The sequence below is a fragment of the Pyxicephalus adspersus genome, chromosome 3 (genome assembly GCF_032062135.1).
Source record: "Pyxicephalus adspersus chromosome 3, UCB_Pads_2.0, whole genome shotgun sequence".
NCBI classification, from domain to species: Eukaryota; Metazoa; Chordata; class Amphibia; order Anura; family Pyxicephalidae; genus Pyxicephalus; species Pyxicephalus adspersus.
The window spans coordinates 25209417-25228473 of record NC_092860.1 but is presented as its reverse complement, the minus strand read 5'-3'; the positions used below and the strand labels follow the sequence as shown (position 1 = coordinate 25228473).

The window sequence follows — 19057 nt, the reverse complement described above, 5'->3', positions numbered from 1 at the left end:
AGTGGCTTCCTTGGTTAATTGCTAGGATCTGTGTTTTCAATGTTTTTTTTAAATACTTCCTTTAAAACATCTGTATTTTCATTTACCATTTCCTTTTTTATTTTAAAATATATACGTATTTGCGGTATGTGTGCGCATGTTTGTGATGAGAGTACAGAATGATTTGGAGGTTTTAATTTTGGGGAAGATTGCGAATTAGGAAGGCTGAATCAATACAATAAGTAGTATTGTGCGATATACAATATGGCCTATTCCCAAAAATGGAAGAAGTTTTCTGATGTCTTTTCAGAGCAGCAAGGGTAGCAGCAATTATTTTCTAGATTATAATGTACTTAATGTGGATGATTATATCAAGCAGTATTCTATGGCAGTATTCAATGTCACCCTAATAACGAGTATTAGTCCATAGGCAGCAAATGGCTATTCTAGGCAACCAGTTTTTAGTCCAGCAGAAGGATAAGAGGGATGGAAGTCATTTTAGTTCTAGCATTTGGTTTGAGAAAAGGTTTGTTAATAACTACATCTTTTTCTTTAGTATTATTTTAGCATCCACTTTAAATATGGTTGCCTTTTTTTTGGAAGTAAGCTGTATAATAATATATCCCCCATGTCTGTGTACTCCAGTAAAGAGAAACAGAAGACATTCACGAATGGAGAATCTGATGGTGTAATCAAACGGAAGATGGCCTTTCTGGAGAGAGAAAGTTCGGGAGTTTGCCAGGAAAACCAGTAGTGCCTTTGGAGTCTGTGCAATGGATTGTGTCCACTCGCACCGATCCAGTGTAGTGTGCACCCACCGGTGTTTCTTAACTCCTGCTCGACTGAAGAATACAGTTTGGGATCAGAATTGACATTAGAACTTAAGCATATTTCTCTTCTGGTGGAGTTAACACGATTGCTGCTCAACTATAACTTCCTTGTTAACACTAAGTCATACCTTGCGACAACTTAGGAATTTTAACACATTTAGCAAGGATATATGCCTACAAAACCTTGCCAAGCTGTCTTCTATTTTGGACAAATGTATAATAGCCTTCATTATATCACTTGGTTTGCTTCAAAAAAAAAAAAAAAAGCTAACAGTTGGGTCAAGATATCTTCAGAATAGTTGAATGAACGTGCGTAGGATTAACAATGATGGAAATGAACGCAGAAATGCGTTTCTGATCCTGCTTGTGATACAAGCAGTGTATATACTGAGCATATGGACTTTTCAAAACTCTTTTGTAATCGCCTCAGCAGCTTAGAAATAAGATATCTGTTGTGTGCTGGAATGGTGGTCCAAGTACCATTTATACAACCAAATACCTGGAGTGACAATCTGGTATTCATTCAGAGGCAACAGAACACTGGGAGCTCATTGTATAGACACCGGTTTTAGTGCTAATTGAGGAAACTGCTACACAAGTGTTCTATCAGTGTATAGATCATGCTAATTCACTGAAAGAGTGATTAAAATAATGGAGCAAGAAGTGAAGTTTTTAGAATGGGCTCAATAAAGGATGCATCTTAATCTATTAGTTAAGGACTGGAAATCCGCTGCATCCTTACCATACAGTACGTCACAGCCCACACTTGTGTTCTCTAGCTTATGACTTACGATTGTACATCTGTTAACACTTATGACCCAGTATCGTGCTGGAGTCCAAATGTATACACAGCTGAAAAAAAATAGTCTAACTTTTAGATTAATGTTAAAAAGTTTAGCCAGACCAGTAATAAATTTTGACACAGCAGCCTTTTACCAAAAGCCACAGTTGCCAGTGTGGCTCTACCTATAGGTCATGCAGTCAGATATATGCAGGTTATAGTTGGCTGTTTGGTATCCTTATAATTAACAAACCTAATATCATGCTTAGGTCTGTGTGAACTATATCATTGGTTGTATGGATCAAGGAATAACCTTTTACTAGTCTATTCCCAAACCCATATTTTGGGAATGGCTCTCAAGTGAGCCCTAAGAATACAGAAGCAAAATAGTTTGTCATTTGTAAATAAGAGGATGACTGTTTACTGTCTTAGTTGTATAATTTTATCACTGAACTAATGTGAGAATTTTTGTATTTTTAATGTAGTTTTATTTATTAAATAATTCATTGCCTGTAGGTTTTTTTGACAAGGAAATAAAAACAGAGAAATCTAGGTACGATCCTTTTATGTTTTGAGTATCTTAATATGGCCTTTTAAGTCTTCTGCTTTGGTGCTGCCTAAAAAAAAAATGGATTGGGTGCAGATGTACCCATGTTGTTTTTATTTTTTTTTTTTATTATTTTTTTTATATTTGGCAGTAGTTTGTATGCTTTATTTTTACATTTTATTTTTTGGATTTTTAGACACTTTATAAGACTTCTCATTAAATTAGTACAAGAGAATGCTGACAGTCTCAGAAGAATAGCCTCAAACAAGGAATTTCATCTGATATTGGGGACTGATCAAACAATGGTATGTTACTGGGAAATGAAATGGTTCCTTCCATGTGATATGTGTTTCTGTACATCTGCCTTTTAGTGGGGAAGTGGTGAACCTCAATTCTAAAGCACCCTGATCTGTCTTACCAATGTGATTATTTGGGAACTTATAGAAGAAGGAAAGTATAGATAAGTGGTTTAGTCATGGAGATCTCAAGAGTTCTGGAGGGTAGTAAAAATAAGTGAACATGCTATGGATTAGAAGAATTAGGGATTTTCCGAAAATGTGTCACTGTTTTGTTCTAACGTAATTTATTAGGGTATAACCTAAATTTCCCTTTTACAGTTTCCACTTGAAACTTATCCTTTAGTTGAATCTGAATACAACAAACTCTTCTTTCTTAGTCTTGTTGCCCATTCAGAAAATTGTGTTGAAATGTGGTTATTAAGGGGCAGCCAACTATGCAGACGTTATTTGTTCTCTCTGATGATCCTTTGGTGCCACCTTTGACATTTTAATATAGTTCCTAGCAAGGGGAGGTCTATGAAGAGTTTATAGGACAACAAATAGTATGCAATAACCTGTGTGCAGCTCAGCCATCTGTATAAGAAAGATTGATTTCTCATTAAATAGATATAGTTGATTATGTTGTAATTTAACCAAACATAAGTGTTACTAGAATAGACACTTATATGATTGTGTCTTGAAAAAGATTTAACATTGAATTATATTGGCTTTGTTTGAAGGTGGAAGTGGTGAGGTAGCATATATATCGCTTGCATTATATACACATTGAGGAAGTACTTGGTGTGTGGCATGACACACCTGCCTGTCCCTTCGCTAAAGTGCCTCTGAAGCTCTGATTTATCGTTTATTATACATAATTTTGCAGTCTATTATGTATGAACACAGTATTTTCACACATCTGTCATAGAAATATTATGTACAGTAATATGCTATTACAAGGTTAAAGCCTTGTGTTTAAGCAATATATTGTAACAACGTAAATGAAAGCAAACCCAACCATTTTATATTTCTCATACTAACGAGGAAGCGCCATGTGCTGGTAAAGTTAGTGCACCAAGTAGAGACGACTTGCATTTACTGTGAGGGCCTGTGCAGAAGTATTGATTGTAATAGGGAAATTTTCAATGGCTCCTCACCTCCGTACACTTTTTCTAAGTGGTTCTAAAACATTCTGCATTCACGATTTCAGAAGCCTATTCAACTGCTTACACATATACATCTAACTTCTTGCAGTAGACTGGGTTGATGTGAATGGGCCCTGAAACTTGGTAAAGTTACATTAAAACTTTGTATTCACAAAGATAAACCCAGTAGCAGATGGGCTTTTCTCAATATGATTTGAGATTTTCTCCAACAAGCTATACATAGTAATTCCAACAAATTCTTTCCATGTTGTGCCTTTATTAAATTTGTTTCTTTTAAAACTCATAATATACTGCTCTCTGTCTGCTTTTAGCTGGGACAAAAACGGTGATTGTAAGCAGCACCATGTTTACTGCAATGGGCAACTTTTTTAAAAAATTGTCCCTTTTATGCAATGATGCTTTGCTATGTAATTTCCAAAGTTTACGACTGTGCTAAATGTGAATGTTTCAAGAAGTGTTTTTGTAAAGGATGGCAGACATGTGCTGTGCAGAACAGGCAAGGTTGGGGATATTACTAACAATCCTGTTTTATTGGGCCGTATTTCCAGGAGAGAACTGCTAATAATGCCAAGCCGTATATGTATGAGAAGAGTGTGACGGGTATGAACGCTTGCTGTATGTGCATGATAGGAGTGCGGAGAACATAAGGGCTGGCAGTATGTGCAGGAATTGGAGTGCGGTGGATTTGATGGTAGGCTATATGTACAGGAGAGAACAGCAGAGAACATGGGCAGTATATTTTAGTAATGGAATATAACAGCAGGCAGTATGTGAAGAAGAGGAGTGCAGAGACTATGATGATGGACAGTGCAGTTAACCTTTTGACATTATTGATGGTATTGATCTTTCTATAGTTTAGCAACAAAATCAGAATAAAATGTGTGTGCTACATAATGTATTTGACTCAAAAACATTACAGAAAATGTGATGCCATTAATTTCAGGGACTGTGTTATGGAATCTAGGAACGTTAAACGTAGCGCTGGTGACATGGGAAGTAAGTCAGGAAGTTATTGCTGTGGGATATTTTAAGTAGGAAATACAGCAGTGGAGCTGAGATCACCTTAGGGGCAGGGGGAATGAGACTGATATTTGTCATGATGCAATAAATCTGTACAAGGAAGTATCACACATACTGGAGACTGGGCACTGGGGAGTTTTTCTACATGAGCATGGAAACTTCATGGTGTAAAAATTGACTGGAGCGTTCTGTGCACTGGAGCAGCATTTTCACCGCTGGCATGGATACTGCAAAGTGAGCTGAGTGTGCTTATAGGCAGGCGAAAGGGACCATTGTGTGCCCTAAAACACCAGACCCCATGACCCCGTTAAGGTGATTTCTTGCAGGAAATCGCCTTAACAAACCCTTTTATTATACACACCACATTTTAGTAAAAAGAAACTCTGGACAACATATTTAAATATAACCAGAACTTGCATGTACACAGCATCTATGTTATCTGTTTACCATCTACCTGAACAATGCACTTTGCACTGCTTGCACACATGGAAATCTTGCTCAGTAGGGGATTGGGATTTATATTTTGAAAGGTTTACCTGTGCTATGATAAATAAAGCCTGGCAGTTTCTTTAATTTTACAGAACCTTTCTGATATTTCAAGATTGTTTGATTCTGTGGATATCTACACCAGACATTGTACACTACTTATACAGAACCCACAATCCATGCTATCAGGGAGCTCACCCAGAGTAAGTTTAACACAGGGTTAATTGTGTATGTATGTGGTAGACTAGCCACCTGTCTGACTTCCTAAATCTTATGCTTAACTTATAATTTTACAGTTTGGCCATTGTGATGAGTAAGTTCAGAGTATAGTGACTAAGCTAATGATTTAGTTTAAAAGAAAAAAAAAAAATATGTGTGTGTGTGTGTGTGTATATATATATATATATATATATATATATATATATATATATATATATATATATATATATATATATATATAATTAAATACTGGAGAGAGCGGAGCTGCTTGGGGTGTTTTTTGGCGTATATACTGTTCCAATCCAATCCTTTGTGTCTCGGGAAACAAAAGTACAGATAGTGAACATAAATTTCTTTGTACTTTTTTAAAAAAATATATTTATTATGAACCCCATATCGTTAATCCATGACGTTGCCTTGTAATGGAAACAACTGTAACACAGGGCAGTTATCTTCATTTACATGTGGCAGTCCAATACTCGAAGGGTATTTCCACTGCAAATTTCTTCAGTTTTCTTGGGTTCATTTTGTCATTAATAATATTCCATGCGACATATCAGTAGTGGTTAAACATCATTCTGCCACCAACTAAGTAGTGAGTATAAACTCCACCAAAGTTAAACCAATTTGTTCCACGATAAACACTTAGAATGATTTGCCTTACCTTAAACCACTCCTTTATCTCAGCATGTAATATGATTTAGGGCTATGGCAGTTAATCTTCAACTTTCATGTATGGAATTATTCTTTATTTTATATATTTTACAAACCTTTACTTTACGTTTGCCTGGGCTGGATCTGCAAAAGAAATGTCTAAAGCCCTTTCTCAAAAGTTTAAAGGTGTTAGCAGTATGTTTGCCTAATAATAATATCTGTCATTATTTTTAATTTTCAGACCATTGCATAATATATATAGTTTTGATAGATGTTGTAAACCTTGCGCCATTCTTTGTAAATATTAACTTGTTTGTGACTTCAGTGCAGACATTTACCGTTGTTTTTGTCTAGGAGAGTCTGTCTCGGGATTCTTGTATATAAACAAACATGGACCATGACCTGTTACAACAGCCTTGTCTTCTTCCCTGAAAGGATTTAATCCTTCAGGTGTCTGCTATAGGCTCTGCCATTGCAATCCTGCTGCAAATCTTCTTAGTGATGGGTTTAGGATATAAAAACACAATGCATAAAGCAGATTAACCAATAAACATTCTCTGTTCTGCCTTGCCATCCAAATGCCCCCTTTTGTTACCAACCCCCATGTTTTTATTTTACCAGCAACAAACAATTAATTTCAAACCTAGTATTTGAATGAAGTTTAGACTGATGCCCTGGTCATATTCTGTATTAATCTCACATCTACAGTTCATATTTTTACCTTTCTCAAGAACCATGGTTTGGGCTCCATGACCACTATCATAAATATTCTTGTCTTTTGGCATAATGTTTGTAAAGCCTAGTTTTATTTTTTTTTTAATATGGAAATACTGGGAAAGAGCTAAAATACAAAGGCTGGTTTCTGCTGCCATTTGAGTTTCCAAGAGTGATCCTACACAGCTCCTAGCCCCTGGAATCTTGGCAGCAGTTCGGTTACTCTCAGCTTTGTTGTGGTTCTTAAAGAACAAACATCTGTAGATTTTGTTAGCTGGAAGCACTGTACAATACTGTGCTGTTGACTGCCAACCCCATTATTTCTCTATAGGGCTGTCACACTGAAGAATGCTACTTCTAGCTTCTCCCCAAAGTCATCAGATTAGTGACATACGCTCCACAACCTCGTGGAAGAATAGTTCTTGTTTTGCTGACATTTAGAAGACGGCAAGGGCAACTCTCCAAAGGCAACAGGGACAGAAATAAACACCGTTAGTATAGGAAAACCAAAAAAAAACTAGAAGCCTTGGTAAATTTTTCAAACTCTACATAGGTTATAAACATTGGAGGTGATCATTGGCTTGAACGCACTGAAATCCAGATTAAAGTCCAATTTCCCAAACTTGTTTTAAGTCAGTGAGTTAGAATGAAAGGGGTCTATTGATCTGAATAATAACCGGTCAGTAATGGTGGCTGTGTAGTTCTGATTCGAGTCATTTTTCAAAATTTGAGTTCTCTATGTTGAAATGAATGTTTGTATATCTTATGTGTGCAAGAAGTGATCATCTGATGACTAGCTGGCACATCGGCCTGCCTCTGCTCGTCTCCTACCGAGAGCCAAAGCCAGGTTGCATTGGCTGAGCCATGTGGCCTATCTAGCTAGAGGACATTGACCGCTGTCAACAACTGCAAGCTAGATAGCCAAGACATAAATAAAGACCTGCAAATCTAGGCCAATAAATGTTTTGATTCCTGACCGATCTGACCAGATTCCTCCAACCTTAGTCCTCACATTTCCTTTATATGTTAAAGCTGGATGCCAGGTGGCTAGAAAAAAAAAACACAGTTGCAGATATGTATTCACTTCATTTATTTTTATTTTGTAACCTAAGTGTGTAACTTTAATATTGGCAAGTGAAACTTACCCCCAGCATATAGGACAAGGGAAGTGCTACTGAGCAGAGTCTATAGACGAAAAGGTGCCAGATACTAGAGGCATGGGTACTGAGAATTCCCCCCAGGATACAGAAGAGGAGATGCAGACAATATGATTCTGAGAATTCCCCCCAGTATACAGAAGAGGAGATCTGTGCCATAAAGACACAATAGGAGAAGGATATGAGAACTGCTCCCAGAATATACAAGTCAAGGGAAGTGTCATCATGCACAATCCATGCATACAGAGGAATGGATGAATACAACAGGAGGAACAAGAGAAGGTTTTTTTTGGCAAAATTAGTATTGAATTAGTAAATATTGATTCATAAATTAATACAATACAAATGATATTTGATCTTAAACCTGATAACTTCAGGGTTAGAACATAATAAGGCCCTAAAGACACTATACAACAAACATCTATTGTGTATATATGGATACAGCCACTAAATATGTTGTAGATTAGGTTGTAGGTTATTCCTAGTGTAGAGACCGAATTACCTGATACGTTTTGCTTGGTGCAGGCTTCTTCAGGGGTAGTGGTAGAATAGTGAGGCGTTAACCAAATACTTAATACAGTGGTGTGCCTTATTATGAATGGTCTCAAGTAAGTATATAGTATACTGAGAATCCACCCCCCCCCCCATACAGATGAGGAGATTGTCACAATAAGATTCTGAGAATCCCCCAACATACGTGGGACAGGACTAGGGAAGTGTTATTGTGCAAAATCCATGCATACAGAAGCTACGTACACACGTGCAATAATTATTTTTGGAAATGAGGGACTAACGACCGATCGTCCGATAATCGTTAACATGAAATGTGAACAACAGTGTTGATGAGCGAGGAATGTCGCGTGTGTACATTATTGGTGGGTTATATTTGAACAATCGTATCGTTACAGCTTGTACAGAATTATGCACTATACAATCATTCAAAATAATCGTTGATGGGTCATTAATCGTTTGTTTTCCAATGATAATTATATTAGGAATTACCCCCAATATACAGAAGATGTCAGCAATTCTGAGCTGTGTTCAGATCCTTGGAACAAAGAATTCTGTATGTTGTGTACACAATAGCAGCATTGTTTTGTAAATAACATAATAACAGGCCACACATAGGTGTCAGATACCATCAGAAATGTATTGGGCAGAGGATCTGTTTAGGTGAATGATGGGTGCTGTGTACTTCCTGCAGGGTAACCTTTCTCCCCTCCCCCCGGATTTTAGGGTGACGCCTGCACCCTCTATGCCCATTTTAGGACTCGTGACGTCACCCGCGCTGTCCCTTTAAATCCCCAGCTGGGCCCTTTCCGAGGATTCCCGCGGTAATGACGACACATTTCGATGTTTCCGGCACAGACTGACAGCCGCTACCCTGGAGCCCGATAGTCAGGGTGACTGTACGGGTCAGAGCCATGGCTGAGGACCGGGCGGCCCCCACATTCTTGTAGGCCGGATGCCGGTGCCCAGTCAGTCCCCGCGGCTCCGATCAGCTGTCAACTGCCTGGCTCCACCCCTTCTTCTTTCAGCGACCAATCACAGACGTCAATGCTGGCAGGTGCGGGTGTTATTGTTTTGGGCTAAAGTTAAAGGCCTCAGAGACTGGAGAGGAGCCGGGGTTCTGGTCAGCGGACGGGTGCTGTCACCCCATTCCGGCCACACTGTCACTCGGTGCCATCAGGATACAGACAGGAAGAAGTACCGCCGCCTCCATGAGGAGAGAGATGAACGGGGTCAGCAAGAGCCGGTTTGAGGTGGGACACTGGGTGATGGGGTACGGGGGGGAGGGGGTCATGAAGTATGGGGGTGTCCAAGGCTGGTCCCCTGTTTGGGTGACAGGAACTCCCCTTATTGGGGTGATGGAGAGCTGGGTGACAGGGTCTCTTTATAATAGGAAGTATGTTGTGTGGGGGGTGAGTGATGGCCTGGGGACACCAGAGGGGCAGATTTATTGCTGATTGTGCTATGTTGGGGGGGCATTAGTAATGGAGGAGGGTTTCTATGGAAGCAGCCTGCCTGTGTACATGTATCCGGGTGTGAAATGACCAGAGGCTAGGAGGGGGCCATTGTGTCCTGGCATTGGTGTAAACAGAAGAATGGCCCCTGGCTGGGAGATTAGACTGGCACTCGGCTGGCATTGACTGAAAAGGTGACAGGTGCATAGCCAGGAACAAAGACATCGGATGACTGCAATCTATATATACAGCAAATATATACCCTGGGAATATACCCCAGGGAACATGACAACTGAGATCCCACTGGGGAAACCTGTTCCTTGGAGAGTTTACTTCTGCAGAATTGTTACTGCTTACACTGTGATTGTTGTAACCATCTGTAAGGTGGCAAGTCTTAACATTGACCAATAATGGAAGGCTTATTCTTCCACCTGAACATTGGGGTGAAGGGGTCCCTCCCCACGGACCTCGGACATGAGGGGTCTCTCCCTACGGTCCTATCCTCTCCCCGCTGTTGTCAGTGTGTGTTTCTCCACTGATTTCCCCCCCCCCCCTTTGTTTCAAGTGTGTATTTCTCCACTGACCACCAATGTAAGAGGGGTCTCTTCCATGGACCGCACATGTGAGGAGGCTCATTTCTACTGACCAGCAATGTAGGAGGGACATTCTTCTCTGACCACCCAAGGGAGGAGGCCCTTCTCCATTAAAGACCAATGTAATAAGGTCCTTCTCCACTGACCACCCATGTGAGTGTGTCCTTCATGGACCATGCAAGTGTGTCTTTCTCACTGACCCTAACCACCAATGTGAGTGTGTCCTTTCCCATCCTTTCTCCTCCGCGTTGCCAATGTGTATACCTCCACTGACCCCTTAGTGTGTCCTTTACTGTCCCCCCTTCCTTTGTTTCGAGTTTTTATTTCTCCACTGACCACTAATGCAATTACACTCTTTCTCTACTGACCTCCCATGTGAGGAGGTCCTTCACCCCTGACCACCACCATGAGAGGGTTCTTCTCCGCTGACCACCCATATAAGATAACACTAACCTTTTACTGTCTGCATTTTTTTTTAATCTATTTGTTTCAATTCATTCTCATCATTACTATGAATAACTTTCTTTAGAATAAACCATACATTAAGTACTTAGTTTATTTATTTATTCATATATATTGACTCTCTGCCCACACAACTGTACCTTGGGCTGTAGATGTAGATTTTTTCCTTGGACCTGAAAGTTATTTTAAGGGTTGAAAGAAAGTCCATACAGAGGCCTTATTAGAACAGTTGGGAATTCCTGGGGCATCTTGAAAATCCTTTGGGATATATATGTAATGCAGTCATCCAGCAATCCATATTTGCCAGGACAGTGCAGACTCAGGAAGTTCTTACAGGACCCCTGCCGTACCCAGGATACATGCTGGACTTTGGTATCTTGGTGACATCACCAGGAACGTGATGAAGTTTGTATGTCCCAGCAGTCATGTAACTTATTAGAATATGTTTCTTGCTACCTATTTTAATTAATTGTTCCCATTCTTTTCTTTTTCTCACACAAACATATTTAAATTCTGCTTTAACCAATTCAGCTCTCACGTCTGTACACCCCTATAGACCAGAACAGTTCTTAAATTTCTGCTATGGACCTGTTCAGGAATAAGTTTGTCATAACCTGAGACAACAAATGAATATATGTATAAATCGTAGGACAAAAAACTTCTTTTAGCGATATTTCCTTACACAAATTATTTTATTTGTTATTTATTATTTTTGTTTAGTGTGACTTTTTTTTTTTAAACCAACACTAAACAAAATTATTCATCAAAATATTAGAAATTAAAAGAATATTAGCAATGGGGAGATCATGAATATGTTAATTAGGATTTGTTATGATAAACGACAATACTGGGTACAATACTTATGTAAAAATGTTCAATTCACTAGTGTCCCACCAACATCAGCAGCTGTATTGAATAAGTTTTAGCTACATTAGCTGGTGATGGCAAAGAAAATGAAGCGCTCAGGGACTGAACTACAAATCTTTTGGAATTTCACCAATACAGATTGGTTGACTGCAATGTGATATATATATATATATATATATTTTTTTTAATAGCGGTTAAGAAAACACTACAGTAAACAAATCTGTAGCTGCAGTTATAAAATAAATCGCCAGTGTAAGGTGGGCCGAATAGTTGCTGTAGTTACACTGCAACTCCAAGCAGTCTATTTGACAGCTGGGTATTGTTCAAAAAGAAAGTTGTGCTACGTATCCATCATGTAGTTTTGGGGGCATGTGTAGCATGCTTATTATTCACAACTGGTTAAAAATCTTTCCTTGAAACTATGAATTTACCACGTTACCTCCACAATGCTCATAATGCAACATGGCTCATTTATTATGTAAATAAGTAAAGCTGTACAGGACTGGACTAAATGTATCCTCTATAGAATAGGCAGGGGAAATGTAGGTTTTGATGGGATTCCATGTACCATGTTTTGCCTAATATAAATATTTAATGAATAATGTCATCTGGACTTTTTTTTTTTTTGTAGATGTATGTTGAATATTTATTCAACCCCAACCTGTCACATGGCCTACTAATGAGCCAAGTATTTTTTTTTTTGAACTCTGTGTCTCATTATTTGTTTTGAGATTTCTAGCCAGGAAATCGGTTAGTCTAACGAAAGATATAATCTTGCCTTCACTTTTTTCATCCTTCCATTTGGAAGCTAACAAAACTTCCTAGGGCTTTTGGGTGTGGAAAAGCATGTGACTCCCTTTCCTTGTCCCATGTCACAGCATTACCACCTTCAAAGATCTATTTGTGGGCCAATTTGGGACTGAGCAAAGGATGAGCTGTTGAAATGGAGCAGATCATATCCCACTGAAGGCTGTTCAGTTTCTGACCAAGGCTGGTCTGTTGATCATTTACATGAAGCTCTAAGAAACAAAATTTTGCAGTAAATTTTACATACAACAGTGGTGAGACAAGTCTTTTTTGACCCATTTCACAATGAAGTGATTAGTCGTAAGGATACATGGGACAGATAGCCTTATATTCTCATCCACTATACAATAATAGGATGCAAAATTGATAGTTAACTTGATACTTTCAGGCAATAAAGTAGAAAAGCAACCTTTTTACCACCATGCTTTACAGTTGGTACAAAGTCCTTCTCTTAAAATGCTGTGTGTGGTTTGTTTGTGCTCTTGGGTTAATTACTGTGTTGCCTAGTCCTGAACAAATTGGCAACCATTTGAAATCTTTACCACTGGTAGATTATTTTTCTTACAAAGGAACTGATTTCAAATGGTTTGATCTTTTTACATACCTTGCCAAATTTCATAGAGCTTTATAGAGCTTATGTGATGTTGGCAGGATGATACCACAATCCCTAATATCAAAGAGCACACTGAGGAGGTTCTTAATTTTGACATCTAATATGGAAAATCTCTCTTTAATTTTTTTGGAAGTAGTGGTAAATATAGGGCATGACTTTTTTTCCCATGCAACAAATCTGTATTTTCATTAGATTATGAGAATGAATAAGCAATGTCTGTTTTTATATTTTTGTAATTCACGTTCCTTTTTTTTTTTCCTGAAAAAAATTGAAAAATAAAATCAACAGTTTCCCAACATACTTCTTTCCTGGACCATTCACATAAGATTCCATGTAGGCCCCATTGCTATTTCTCTCCTTTCACTTTACAGACTTGCCAAAGCTTTCCCCATGTGATGGTTTACTGCTTCCCCCTCCTCCACAACGTTGTCTTGATTCTTCTCTCTGTTTCCCACAATGAAGAATTGCTGCCTCTTCTCTCTTCCTTCTCTGCAGTCTGGACTCACTAACTTCATTCTCTGCCTCCTTTAAAGTCTGGTAACAGTGTGCCCCCTCTCTTTTCATTGTTTGGTGAGACTGTCTCTCTTTCTTACACACACACCTTTTATGCACCATCAACTAAACCTACTTTTTGTTTCTCCACCCTTGCTGTCTTCTCTCACCCCTCACAGCATGGTCCTATGTTTGATTTCTCAGCCCTCCATTATCCCGAGCAACTGCTTCTCCTGCATGTTGGACTTCTCTCTTTCTTTACCTTCCATTATTTGTAGTTACTGCCTACTTCTTCCTTGAAGATAATTTAGTAGTAAACTTTAGAAAAGGTTGGGGTAAGAAGGTAAAATTCTAGATATGGTGTATATGAACTTAAGAGGCATCTTTTCTTACGCAAACGTACGTGTGCCTATTTAGGTCCAACGTCAAGATCATTGTCACATCATAGACCCCCTAATATTTTTCTGGAACAAACAAATCACTTGGAGAATATAGAAATGAAAGAAACATAAGCTTTCAAAGCATATCAGCACAAGTAGCGCTAGTCAATAGAAAAACAAATAGACCACAAAACTGTGGCAGGTCTTATCCACAGCCACAGAAAAAACAAGAGATGCCACGACTCTCTGGAATGGCCTTCCATGTCCTATACAGCTTGCTCCTACTTTCTGCTCAGTTAAAAGAGCACTCAAAACCTATTTTTTTTTTCCTGTCTTCTCTCTTTAAACCCTCACTACTCAACCACTATTCCATAACTCCCTCCTATTGTGTGATACTTCCCCTCACCTCTTAGATTGCAAGCTCTTTTGGGCAGGGTCCTCTCCTCCTCCTGTGTCACCGTCTGTATCTGTCTGTCATTTGCAACCCCTATTTATTGTACAACGCTGCATAATATGTTGGCATCATAATAATACTCACCAGTGGCATACATATAAACTGCAGAACAGAGGAGAATGTCAACATGATGTTCAGATACAGTAAGTGCTGCCTGGGTGCAATCAAGCAGAAGTACATCATTTTAATATTGTTTATTCAGTATATTTTTGTGGTGGTGTTATGGTTGGTTCTTACAGAACATAGTGTGTGAACTTATGCTTAATCTTCTGTTATATATACATGGTTCTCTAAAAGTGTTAATGTAGTTTGACATCAACATGCAATCAATGTGTCCTTTGTTGTCTGTTTAAAGACCACCTGTACCTAGGCTATAGAAATTGTACACAACCCAAACAATCAATAAATAAGTTTTAAAGTGGAACTAAACCCACAACATTCCCCTGTCCTGTTCCATCCCAAGATGTCGCTGTCTTCCCTCTTCTTTTTCTGGATGCCATCTTCAGCCATCTTGATTGACCATGCCAGGGTGGCATAATGTGGCAGTTTATTCTTGGCACACGCAAGGTTAGCTGGGATTGTCAATTGGTCGGATAGGTAAGAACAGTTTTTGCAGAAGAGACATTGCCTGTCCCTTTCTTCAAAAACTAGCTGCCTGATTGAGGATTTTTGAAAGTAGGACTTTACTTCCACTTTAAAACAAGCCACCCATGATCCCTGTGACAGGTTTTAATGAGATGATATTTCCTCCTCTCAAAGCTCACAAAAGATCACAAGCATTAAAAGGTGGGGTTCAGTTGATTTCTAACAATGTCTTCCCTAGTTTCTTCAAAATGCTTAGGTTTTGTGCATATGGAAACCTATGGAGGCTATCCTGCATCTCCGAAAAGCCAAAGGAACTCTCATCTCTAAAAAAGCACATCCTCCAAATGTGGAGCAAATGGGAAAAGTTCAGATAGGCATTTGACCCAGGAATCTGACCAGTCATGCCTTAAAAAAACTGAGGCGGCTGTAGATTTTTTTGGGTAATAAAGGGGCACTAGCTATGTAAGTGAAGTCAATAGCCGTGCCCTCAAAATTTAAAAAATGTGTGTGTTGTGTCTTCACTTGTTGCTCAGGAACTGTTTTTCTAGCTTGCATCTTACTGATGTACGAAGTAAATGGGGAAGTATACAACAATGCACGTTGTGAGAACAAAGGGCTGCTATCAGCATTAGGAATGCAAAAAAGAAAACTACCGAAAATGCTGACCACAACACTAATTTAATAACGTATATATACTTTGGATGTTTATTTTCTTTCTTACAGAGGTGAATGAGGGCTTGTTTTAAAATGCTTTCACTGCTTGTTCAGAATATGTAAATGCTTTACTGTGCATAAACGGGGCACAGGTTCACTTTAATCAATAACTACTCATTTTGTTATTCTAAATGTTTTAGTTGTTTCCCTCGATTTTGTATTGGTGCTCAGCCCCTGAACATCACCAACAATAGGTTTAGTTTTTTTCCAGTGGCTTTCTTTTCTTTATCCTGTCTATATTCTGTCATTGCACAGTTGACAACACTTAAAGATGTAATATTTTATTTAGCCGAATCCATGGCATTTTTATAGAGCAACAGTCAGCTTGTTTGATTCATTAATTACCTCCTCCCTTTATGAGGTCTTTATGACTTCTGTAAAAAGGACCAAGTCAATTTTTTGTTTTTGTTCCTCCCTTGATGTGCTGTTGTGATTCATTGTTGGGTCCTCTAACAGTATGATGTTGTTGCAGATTTTGAAAGTGATGGAAGGGCTATCTAATGAGGCTAGCTTCACACGTATGCTTTGTGGGAAAGCAGTGTACCGTGCATTTTTGTGGAATGCTACTCTGGGGGCGGGGGGAGTTGCAGCCCCATTTTTTTCACATTGGCTACGCCTCCTTATTGAATGGGCTGCTTTTAATGCAATGCACATTAATACTTGCACAATAGAGTGTAGGGGTCTAAAGGTACATTTTAGTGGACCCAGACTAATGCTAGGCCTACAATGTTTTTTTTCTCAGTTTGGAGATCAATATTCAATTGTAGATAATTTTATCTTCTTACAGCACTCAGAGTAATACAAATTTCAGAAACCTGATAAAAAAAAAAAAAATTACCAGCTGCTTGATTTGTACAACTCGATAAGGAACAAAGCAAATCAAAATCAAATCAATTTTTTTTTTTTAATCAAATTCAATAATTTGACATTCGATCTATTAAAAAGGACACATGACATGTGCCTGGTCTTAGTAATAAAAGACACCGTTTTATTCCAGCATTCATCCTCTGTCTTTGGCTACATTCCTAGAGTTGCTTACTGTATGCTTATCTTCTAAGTGGCTTAAGTCTGTGCCTGTGAAATTGCAGGCCTATGTGCTTCATTTTCATTTTACTTTTTATTTTTTATTTCTGAGCCTGTTGCAGCTTCATACCCTGGACTGAAATGCTCAGCATACAGTATGCAAATTTCTTTCAATGTTCTCGCTGGTCAATATTATGTTCTTTTTAAATGAATACTTCTATGGACTGCAGGTATTCAAGTTCATAGATGAGAACAAGTTCTGTAGGAAAGAATGTTTCTACTTTACATGTATTTTCATGTAGCCAAAATGTTTTTCTGCATTAAAATGAACAGGTGTGCACACTACTCCAGCATTGCTTGCAATTTCCCCTGCTGCCCCCTATTTTAGATGGGTACACTGTTTTGCTTACTGTATTAAAGCAGAAGTAACTCAAACCAAAAAACCCACTCTTCCTTTATTTCTGCAGATCATCAGGTATCCCAATTAATTCTTGATTGCCTTGGCGGGGTGATGCTGCACCTTTTTTTTTTTTTTTTTTTTTACTAAAATAAAACACAAACAAAATTTTTACTTTAAATAAAAGGTTTGTCTACTTTAATATAGAGATGAATATTCAGTCTAGTAACTACTGATTGGATTTAAGAAACAGCGGTAAATGAAATCGGTGGACAACTATTACTAATTAACAAAGCGCAGAAATGATTTTGTTGTGGGGCCTTACAGTCTTTGCTCTTTCAGACACCTGCACCCTGGGATAAAAGGCTTCGGTTTGATAAAAAAATGAAGTTAAAACGTGGCTGGGCGGTGTTTCTTGCATCCTGAGTTTCATCTATAGAATAGACAAAACTTGGTGCTTGGAGCCTGATAGAGGGGCCCCCAGCCATGCTTACCGCGGCCAGATGAGATCCTGAATCAAGCATCAAGCTTCCATTGTGTACAGCTTAGGGGCAGAAGCTACACATGAGTATGCCTGATGACACTAAAGCTAAATATACATGTCAGATGATTCTTGTCTGATTATCGCTTCAGGGCTAGTATTGGATGAGAATCTGACTTGTGTACAGCAGTCGTCCTACGTCGTTCATGGATCTATGAAGGGGGAAGAGCACAGCAGGGTGCTCGTTTGTTCTTTCACCCCCAGCCCCTCTCCATAGAACAGAATGGTACACAGATATAAATTGATTAAAAAATTTCATCTGCCATCTTACACAGTTGTTATGGACTTTAGGGAGATCTAATGCAGGATTTTATATAACAAGTAAAGGAAATGAGTTTGCTATTTGTGATGCATAATTATAAACTGTACAAGTGGACATTACCTCTCATGTTCCTTCGATGATAGGTAATTAGTGTAACTTGGCACGGTATGATTGGTAATTAACGTTGGGGATACCCTGGTGTGATAAAGGGTTAATATTACATATTATTGGTTTGCTAACGGGTTACTTATCCTGTGCTTTTAGACAGCGGAGTGTGGTGCAATAATTCAAAAGTATAATTAAAAACTACAAAAATATGTAGCTTGGGTTGCAGATGTCAAAGCAGAACTAAACTCTCCTCCCCTTGCCACATCATCAGTTCTTACATCTAACCCAAGGTCTCTTTAGTTGTCCCGATTGGTCATTCATTGCCAACAGCCATATTTGCTGGGATCATGGTCTACATGTATACAGAGCTGCCTGCTCATTGTCTTGTTTTGTAGTTTTATTTCCTATCCAGTGGACCCCTTAACTTGGATTAGTAGTTCCTGGAGTTTGGAAATCCTCTTTCCAGGCCCTGGTCCTGATTGAACTTGACTTCTCTTTTTCTTTCACTCATAAATTTAAAAATTCCGAAGACTAGTATCAACTCAATCAACAAAAGACCTTATGGTATATTTTTCTATCAATTTCTGAACAATGTAATGGATCCATGAGTGCAATTTCTCTCCATTTCTAGTCTTTATTCAGGCAATATTCTCTGTCTGGTAATTCCGATGCTTGAAGTCCAACTTTTTGCAAATAGATTAGGATTGACTGTGACCGCCCTGCTTCATATAGAGATGTGGTATGTCAGTCTAGTGCCTTACTTTTTCTAGTGGCTGCGTATGACTAGTAAATTAATCTTTCTGTTACTGGTCCCAGATTTTGCCTGCAGTTACCTTTGGGTGAGCAACTTCTGGACACACTGCTTTGGGCCGGGGAGAAAGGTGGAAATGGTTGCGTGCCTTAATGTGGCTATGAAGTTGCTACTACCAGTGTTGCACTTCTGCAATGGTGTTGGGGACTTTCC

At 38.7% G+C, this 19057-nt stretch overlaps 1 protein-coding gene across 2 annotated transcripts in view; it reads left to right on the top strand.

The window, feature by feature from the left end:
• The first annotated feature begins 9130 nt into the window (after positions 1–9130).
• Positions 9131–19057, top strand: part of FBXL20 (F-box and leucine rich repeat protein 20) — a 33773-nt gene continuing 23846 nt past the window's right edge. Inside the window, exon 1 of one of the 2 annotated variants that reach the window (XM_072403998.1) lies at positions 9131–9594. In XM_072403998.1, coding sequence (XP_072260099.1) covers positions 9553–9594 — 42 coding nt within the window. In that variant the 5' untranslated portion in view covers positions 9131–9552. The remainder of the gene's footprint in view (positions 9595–19057) is intronic. The other variant, XM_072403999.1, reaches the window with a different exon arrangement.